General features: G+C 36.1%; 1 protein-coding gene across 2 annotated transcripts; it reads right to left on the bottom strand.

Moving 5' to 3' along the window:
- Nucleotides 1-1,216: 1,216 nt before the first annotated feature.
- On the bottom strand, nt 1,217-8,206 carry LOC114352866 (uncharacterized). 2 transcript variants are annotated; one of them, XM_028304609.1, is made up of 3 exons: nt 8,099-8,206; nt 7,545-7,734; nt 1,217-2,788 (listed from the first exon to the last, which is right to left on the bottom strand). In XM_028304609.1, the coding sequence occupies exons 2-3, from the start codon at nt 7,557-7,559 to the stop codon at nt 1,487-1,489; spliced, it is 1,317 nt and encodes a 438-aa protein (XP_028160410.1). In that variant the 5' UTR covers nt 7,560-7,734; nt 8,099-8,206; the 3' UTR covers nt 1,217-1,486. The 2 variants fall into 2 exon arrangements, with proteins under 2 accessions (XP_028160410.1, XP_028160411.1); XM_028304610.1 differs by having other exon boundaries at nt 8,095-8,200.
- Nucleotides 8,207-8,684: the final 478 nt, after the last annotated feature.

The following is an 8,684-nucleotide window of genomic DNA, read 5'->3' on the forward strand; positions in this document are numbered from 1 at the left end:
AACTCAATTAGTTGAATGGCAGCCCTACGTCTTTCACCCGGAAATGATAGGGCTGCCTCAAGAATAATAAAAATAAGTATCAAAGTTCACCTAAGTATGAACTTTAGACTGTAAAGTTGTGACTCTCGTAATTTTTGATATTTAAACCATAATTTAAATCAAGCCCATACAGTTTACATAATTTACTTTTTAGCGACGTTTCAGAATATAGGTAGACGTAACTCGTAACTGTGAAAGATTTAAAACCGGGTTTAATTTATGTTTAATTCATTCTGTAACAAAATAACTATATATTATAAACATCAGATTTTAATGCATTTTACAATTTAAGACAACATTTAACATGCATAAGTCCCAAAATATTACTTTCCATAACCGCTCCATACATTAGACTTCAACGCGCTACTAAAATTAATATTAAGTTTTCCTTGCCTTCTATTGCTATAAATAAGAGGCTTTTAACCTGCTGTTAATAACTTTAGAAAATAAAAGGATATATGTATAATCATTATTCGAATTATTAATAGTATAATTATTATGGTAGCCCTGCAGGGCGTCCATTCATTATGTAATTAGTCCGCACTTTCAAGCTTTCCTGCTATTAGACCTCGTGATTTGACGCCAAAACTATCCCCCCCTATCATAAAGCTTTCCTCTTTGTTTGTAGGATTTGACATAAAGTCGTGGTTAAAATAATTAATAAATACATACATAAAATAGATGATTGAGTTAAACTGAAATTACAATTCATGAAGATGAGATCATTTTGAGGAAGTGATTATGGACAGATTTTTTAAAAGAAAACTTACTAGACGCTTGCCTGGTCTCTTCAGGCAGAGAGTTCCAGAGCCTTATGGCCTGGAGACTGAATAAGATGAATCATGAATTTATTAACCTAAATACTCTATCTATTTATCTACAGGGCTTTGTCACGTTTTTCTAATAATGTTCTTATCGTAGGAACATCTCATTCCTTCCATTAAGTATATTCTCTAAATAGGAATATCGAAATATCTTTCCGCTAAATATTAATTTAAAAATATGTAATCGAACTTTTTGCAATTTAATCTCTACAATTAGATGTCAGGTACTATATGAGGAAGTTTATGTACCATTTTCATTCAAAAATTCATGCATTGGATGAGTATTATGTATAAATTAATGTATTAATGACGTAGCTGAAAATGAAAAGCGGCAATTAAATAAATGTTACTCATAAACAACATCTTTATTATTACATAAATAACAACTAATCCTATTTGTATTAACAATACTGACCATACAGATAAATGTTACATAACAATGTACAGAGAGGCTTGAGTCGATACCGTTTTATAGCCTGTACTTATACAGTTACAATAAGATCGTAATCACTGATTCGATGAGATATTTAGTCCAAATAACAAGAACAAAAGTGCAGTCACGATACTATTACGACCACATACTAAAGTAGCCTCTAAAATCAGTTCGGCTCGTTCGTTTTGTTTCAATTTGCCTTGTCAGCCTTCGTTGCCCTTTTGTAATGGCCATACGTAACTCCACCAGCCGCAGTATGGTACATCTGGTTCGGGAGGAACCCTCTCTCGTAATGTCTAGGAGTCACGGGTGCGTGGTTGTAGTGACGACCAGTCGCCAACGCCTCATACACCTGCAAGGGGTCCTTGCTGTACCCTCTTTTCAGGTACTCAATTTGGAGACTCGAAGGTATGTACGAGTCCAGTAAGGAAGTTGGGCGGCGCTTGAACGGCAAGTTATAAGCTTCGGGTGGTCTCGGCGAGTAACCGTTTGAGATGAAACCACCACCGTTATACACAGGTTTGTGCAAAGGTCGATACATCGGTAAAGCTTTGGGAATGTGTGAGAGATGAGGCGGATGGCCCTTCAGCAACAAAGGATTTGGAGGTGGTAATTCAGGCACTGCATTGTGTCTGTACTCATCTCGGAAAGGCTGTCGAGCTGAATAGTACCGTGGATAGTCTGGAGATTTTGTGTGAGGCGACTCCGTTTGAGCAGGATACTGTTTCTGCGGTTCTTCTTCGTTCTCCTGAGTATCATCCACGGCATTTGTATCAGAAAACTGCGCGGGCTGGTAGTAGCCTTTAGCAACAGGTGGCGCCACTATTGCCGTAGGATATTGAACTACCGGCATCTGATATGCTAACACCGGCGCAACGGTAGCTTGCGCAGTCGCAACCGTCGGCTGCGGAGTGTAACTGACGTAAGTTACTGGCGATGAGAATTGCTGATACTGATAAGTTTTTCCCGTCGGAGTGACGTATGTTGGAACTTCGATGTAGTTCGTTTGTGTTTGTACTGCTTCAGGTGCTGTCGGGTAGGCAACTCGAGTCACGGCAGGCGCCGTGTGGTACTGGACGCCATTTTGAGCGTTTACATTTTGCTCAGATTGATCGCTGTAATACTGTGGGACTAGATAGATCTGCATAGGCACGTTGGACAAGTACCCAACCATTGCTTGCTGGGCGGTGGGGGGTCCGTACTGTGCTTTGGGTGCCGCTGTAGGCGGTCGCTCGGGGGCTTCTGTCACGGCATACTGCTGCACGTAACGTGGCTGCTGAGGTTGCTCCTGATGTGTTGGAGCCTCGAAATACCGCAGGAGTCCGTTCTTCAAGAACTCCAATGGTAATCCAGGCTGTGCTGCTTCCGATCGCGGTTCTGATTTGTCTGAATCCTTCTCCTTTTCGCTTTTAAGGTTGTCCTCCTCGATGTCTTGCAGTTCGATCTTCTTCTCGGCTCCCACGGTGAGGACCAGTAGGAAAACTGGAGCTATCTGAAAGTAAAAGTGGACGAGTGAGTTTAATCGGGGTGTTTGTCCGAGGCGCGTGCCCGAGATGCCTTACAAGGCACGAGGCAGAGCCGCGACAGGTGAGCGGCAAAAAATAGACCCGCGCCTATTACAAACCGGTCGCCTGCAACGGGAGTGCTAGCTTTTACTCGTAACTCATGTGGTTAACAGATTCCAACACTTTCATGGCGTATTACGCGCGGTTGCATCGGCGTATGTCTATCATTATCGTTATTACGAAATATGGACGATTTATTAAGTTATGGTTGTGAAACTTTCTAAACGAAAAAATAGAGTATGTGGGATTGTAACTGTGTTTGCGAGTAGGTTTTGCAACCTATGAAATTTAAATTGAAATGCGTCTGTATCATAAAGTGGATTGATGTGTGAAGTACGTTCACATCCGAAGAAAAATAGCGAGGGTGTTGCGAAACGGAATCGCCTTTTGTTTTTGGATTTCTCATGCGTGCGGTCGAGCGCGGCTTGATGAGTGAGGAGATCACTTGCACCTTTCGTTTTCGTAACATCCGTCAATGAATTTACCACCTGTACTCGATGGTATTGGAATCACAACAGCTGTGAGTACAGTTACCTTTTGAAGGTGTGAAGTATCTACTCGTATTGCGTAACATTTGCATGCCGACAACAAAATCATTTATTGTTTTTGGAAACGGTAACAAAATCTGACCATGTACAATAATGTAGGTACATTGTACAAGTTATAAATTAAGCTTAACCTTGCAATCAGATAACAGATAAGTAAATACCCTCTGGATATGTATGAAGCTTGTGCTTCGATAAACGTTTGACAACTTGATTGCTAAGATTTATCAAACCACAACCGCAATTTTAGTGTTAGACATGGATAAGTAGATTAGAACCTAGTTAGAGAAGCCACATTTTAATACTTTTTTAAATGTGAAAATAACACTGCGTTCAAGATTATAGAACTTTGTGTTTTATTAGTGTATAATTTAAGCGCATTTTACATTTACTAGATCGTTAGTACAGCTTCAGGCTATTGGAGCGATCAAGCACGCTGGTAAATTAGTTAAACTTTTAGTGTTATAAGTGGAATAGTGCTGCAGGGCTGTCTACTACAAATACATAGATGGTTTTCTAAATTAAGGCTTATGTTTATTGGGATAAATTAGATTCAAAACAGAATCAATATATCCTTAAAAACTAACTGTAGCCAGTGTCAAGTTGGGTACAATATACGTTTTTTTATTACGTCTAGCACATTCTTAAAAACTCAGTTGTTAGACAAAAATACATATTATTATTTAACAAAGCTAAATAATAAAACTGACTCTACCTATACGGTTATTTGTTAAGGGGTAACATTTTGTCAAAAAAAATCCCAATACTACCTAATAAAAAATATAAAACCGAAAATATAAACAATCATTATCTAAGATATAGAACATACTACTGATAATAACCAACATCAAGATCAGCATATCTATACAAACAACAACAAAAAGCGTAATCCTCTTGAGCGGAACTGGCCGTGTGACTGACCTGAAGGTAGAAACTTGATTTGACAGCCCTAAGTAACCGTGACCAGCGACTTATGGCTTGATATCTCTTTCAAGTTACAGCTATTTACGTATATCACCGTGAAGTATTAGCATGCTAGTAAGTAGACAAAAATAGATTTAAAAAAATCGTAAGAAAGTCTACTTATTGATAAAATATTACAGTAAGATAGACAATGTCTTTTCAAACAATCTCAGGTGAAGCAATACTAAGAATTTATTCAGAGAAATTATATAAAAATCTACTAGCGTACTTGTGTCTATTATACTCACATATAAAAATAATAAACCAAGAATAAAGTTCAGAGTTTAACACAATATTTGTCTAAACAAATATACCAACACGTGAACTGTCTACGAAATACATCTTAACTCCTACGTGTGACATTTGTATGGACTTCGTTTTACGTAACATGATCATCATGGTTATAGTAAATAAAGTAAGGTGAAGACTCTTAACCGCCACGGGAACGATCGAGGACATCTATCATTTGATGACTATTATTATGTTTTAACTAGCTTCAGCCTACGACTTCGCCTTCGTGGATTTCTGATCTGATCCGAGTCCTTTAATGTCGCATGTCCCACGATCAAAAATTTAATACAGTCGCGAATTCAAAACCTATAATGAAATACTTGTTTACTGGCAATCTTAATTTTTATATCACCTGAGGAAACTATTTTAAGTACATTTTTCTGCTTAGCTATTTAAAGGCATAAACCTTTTGTTAGTACGATGTTATCCCAGTCAATACCGCTATAAATTATAACTTTATTTTAACCTTATTTTTTGGCGATAATCACATTAGTCTATGTTCTGGTCAAAGGTATTCAAAATTAGTTTAACGGCATAAAGCATGCATAACGCAACAAACAAACAAAGTTTCGTATCTTCAACATTAGTGTTTACTAGATTACCTTTCACTGTGCTAAAAAATCGCAAACAAGTTAGTCATAAATAAATATGCTAGACCACACATCTATTATTCTTGTCTCTAGGCACTATATTGCATGGGATGCACTTCAGCTAAAAATACACGCAAAAGGTTGCATAGTAATAAATTACCACTGTGACTTACTATAAAACTTTATAATTATCGATTTAACTCTACATTTTGTGTAACACACACACCCATTAATACGTTTAATTAAATGTTTTTTTACTGTTTTACAAAGGTAATATAAAGTCTTGAGTCTATTTTTATTTACTTAAATGTTGTTCTGCTTTTAAACTAATGTGAATGTGATATTTTGTAATTTATAAACACTTAGGGGAAAAGGAAAGAATAAGGTCTGCTATCTTACCTACATAACTGACACACATAGTTACACAGTAATTTTGAACCGTGAAAATGTTTTGAAACGTTTAATTAGGAGAAAAACAATACGCAAGCTTGAAAAGAATTTGTCGACTCTTTGACAAACGTTCATACAATTAGGTAAGTTTAAGGCCCTTTGAAACCAGAAGTTATTGAAGAATTTGGGTCAAAGCAAAAATTTACACAATGGGACTCAGGTTGACTGGGTCATTGGGTAAGAATTTTAATTGTTATGTGACTCTTAATAGTAAGTAGATTATTAGTAGGTACGAGTATAAGCTAATTAAGTGCGTACTCAAAAGCCAACTACTCGTAGGTCAATTTTAACCCTTATTCTCAAAAAATATTACTATGTCATTCATGAACCGGGAGCTTCGTATGAATTTCGTTTAAATATGAAAAAAGCAAGTTTAAGTAGCTTTAACTAATTCAAGGTACTCGTATACAGGAAGTAAAAGTATTTAATTTTTTTATGTAATTTCTGTATGCACTGCTCTTTTACATTTGCCTAAGATCCATAAGTATTTCCGTCGTCTTAAAAATAACAATCTAAACGTTACTGTAATTTCCGAAGTCAATTTTTTCTCAAGTCTTCCATATTTGGGTTGATAATTAAGGATACGTGGGGACGGCATTGCTGGTGCATTTCTGGCATTTTTGTCACGACCGGCATATTAGCGGCAAACGCCTCGTAACTAATTTAAGGTAATGGGTTTAGGACGTTTTTATTACGGAAAACTTTAATTGATATAAACATGAAGATTCAGATTGAAAAAAAAACGACATGTTTATGTGAAACCTAGAATTCTCGAAGTAGGTACTATCACGAAAATTATATGCAAATAAATGATTTGATTTGATTATCGGTATTAGCCAAAACTACTGCCAACCAAATGACAGTTTTAATAAGCTATCAAAGTGTTTATCGTCCTTTCTTGTGTACATAGGAACGTATGAACCGTCCGTTGATTCAAATAACTATAGTCAATGATTTCGAAGTAACTAAAAATCAACATATTTATGTACCTAACAATTATATTTAATTACAAACAAATTAGTTTAATAATGTCAAGGAAAGGTAACAGGGAAGTGTTTCAGAGGAGTGTCATCACATTACAAAAGATCTTATGAAAATTGATTATAAAATTCTGATATTTTGTCGCAACTATGTCACTAACGCATTCTAAAATGGCACCACTAAAAATAACAATATGAAGTAACTGCTAAATTATTCATTGACCATTTTAAACTGCAGTCATGACTGTGAATATGAAATTGGCATAATTTATACAGCATCATAACGGGTTACATTAACACCGCACTATTATTAAATGTAGAGCTCCATCTACATAATAAAGATTACGCTTTGTTGGACTGCAGTTTTATCAATATTGACCTATATTTTTTAATGTTAATTTAAATTCTGATTAAAGTTATAATAAACAACTTGAAAAAATCGAACTACCTAAGGCGGGAATCGAGCCTAGACCTTTCCTTTGCCGGACGACTGCTCTTCCAGTTCTTCAGACGGTTTTTCAAGTTGTTTATTTTTAATTAGTTTGAGAAGCGATTCTAATCGCTAAGAAATTTTAATAACTAAGTACCTACTGATTAAAATTGTTACGAAATTTTAATAACTACTGATTAAAATTGTTGTTAATATCTAATGAATGATTAAAGCTATAGTTAATTTCGGAGTAGGTATAGTTTGAGCGAAGACCTCTAATGGAATGTTAACGTTGCTCTACTAATGTTTGGGAATGTATGTACAACAATTATTGATAGGTCTTCACTTAAACAGGTATAGTGTTAAAAGGAGTTAATAATTTAACACCCACAGCCAAATTAAAAATAAATTAATAAATAAAAACAGGGGCTCACCTTAAACACGAGCATAGTGGCACAAGGAGGTCCAACAAAAAGTCTTATCACACACCATCAACTAGCACTAATTGTCCAAGCGCAGTCACTGTACGAAGCACGGATCCGCACACAGTCACCGCATCTTGGGCTATGTCCTCACATCCGGTCTTGCCGACGCCGACTGTCCACACCACGACCGAAGGAAATCCTACAATTTGAACAAACCACAGGTTAAAAAGAAAATCTCTTACTTCACCAACGATTACACTAGATAATTGACCGATCGCGACTATGCGTAACTTTTTGCGCGGGAAAACTGACACTACGCGAATTAACGCCGCGCTTTCCACGTTTTCTTTTTTTGCAAAAGTTGACTCGATTTTAATACTATTAGGATTACAGGTAACTTTCAATACATAAATTGTATTTTATTTTGTTATGTTTTTGATAAAAAATACAAAATAGCCAAAAATGAATTTAGTATTTTAGGTTATAAAATTAGCGCGGGAAAATTCGCTCAAAAATGGCGGTTGTTTTTTTTTATCAAAAATGGATGAAATGCAAATACGAACTTTTTAAAAATTGATCGCTTAGCGCAAATGCGTTCGGCCGAGTGGCCGGTATGAAAGTGGTCGCGCGTATCACTTGTTTGTTGTTAAATACCGCACTACTCTACATATTGGCGTTCGGGATGGTGATAGTAGTATCACTGGAACCTTGCTTCACCGACTCATCTGACGATAGTGAGAGTATCACGTGAAAAATTTGCCAAGTGCGTGTCGTGCCACGCGCAGTGTAGGGTTCCATAGTTGTCCGTCGCTAACACAATATATTTCAGAAGCAAGCAATTACTTCATCTAAAGTCACTTTTAATATTTTCTTCTAAGGATTTTTTACTAGTAAGAAATTTTCTAATACATGAGGTAAACGACTATTACTTTTGAACTAACTGATCTATCTTAACCCGTTATAGTTTTCCTTGAAAGTTCATAAATAGCGCTATTATTATGAATTTTTCCAGATTTTTCAAGCCAATAGTTTAGTTTTTAGAAGGGCCCTTCTTCTCGAACAAAAATTGGCACTTTAAACTTTAATATTTTTTTAATTCATTCCCACTTTACATGTAGGGGATCTACTCTAAAAAACTTTTTTTTTTTC

The sequence above is a fragment of the Ostrinia furnacalis genome, unplaced genomic scaffold (genome assembly GCF_004193835.3).
Source record: "Ostrinia furnacalis isolate ACB-3 unplaced genomic scaffold, ASM419383v2 OfSCF1459, whole genome shotgun sequence".
Lineage (NCBI taxonomy): Eukaryota > Metazoa > Arthropoda > Insecta > Lepidoptera > Crambidae > Ostrinia > Ostrinia furnacalis.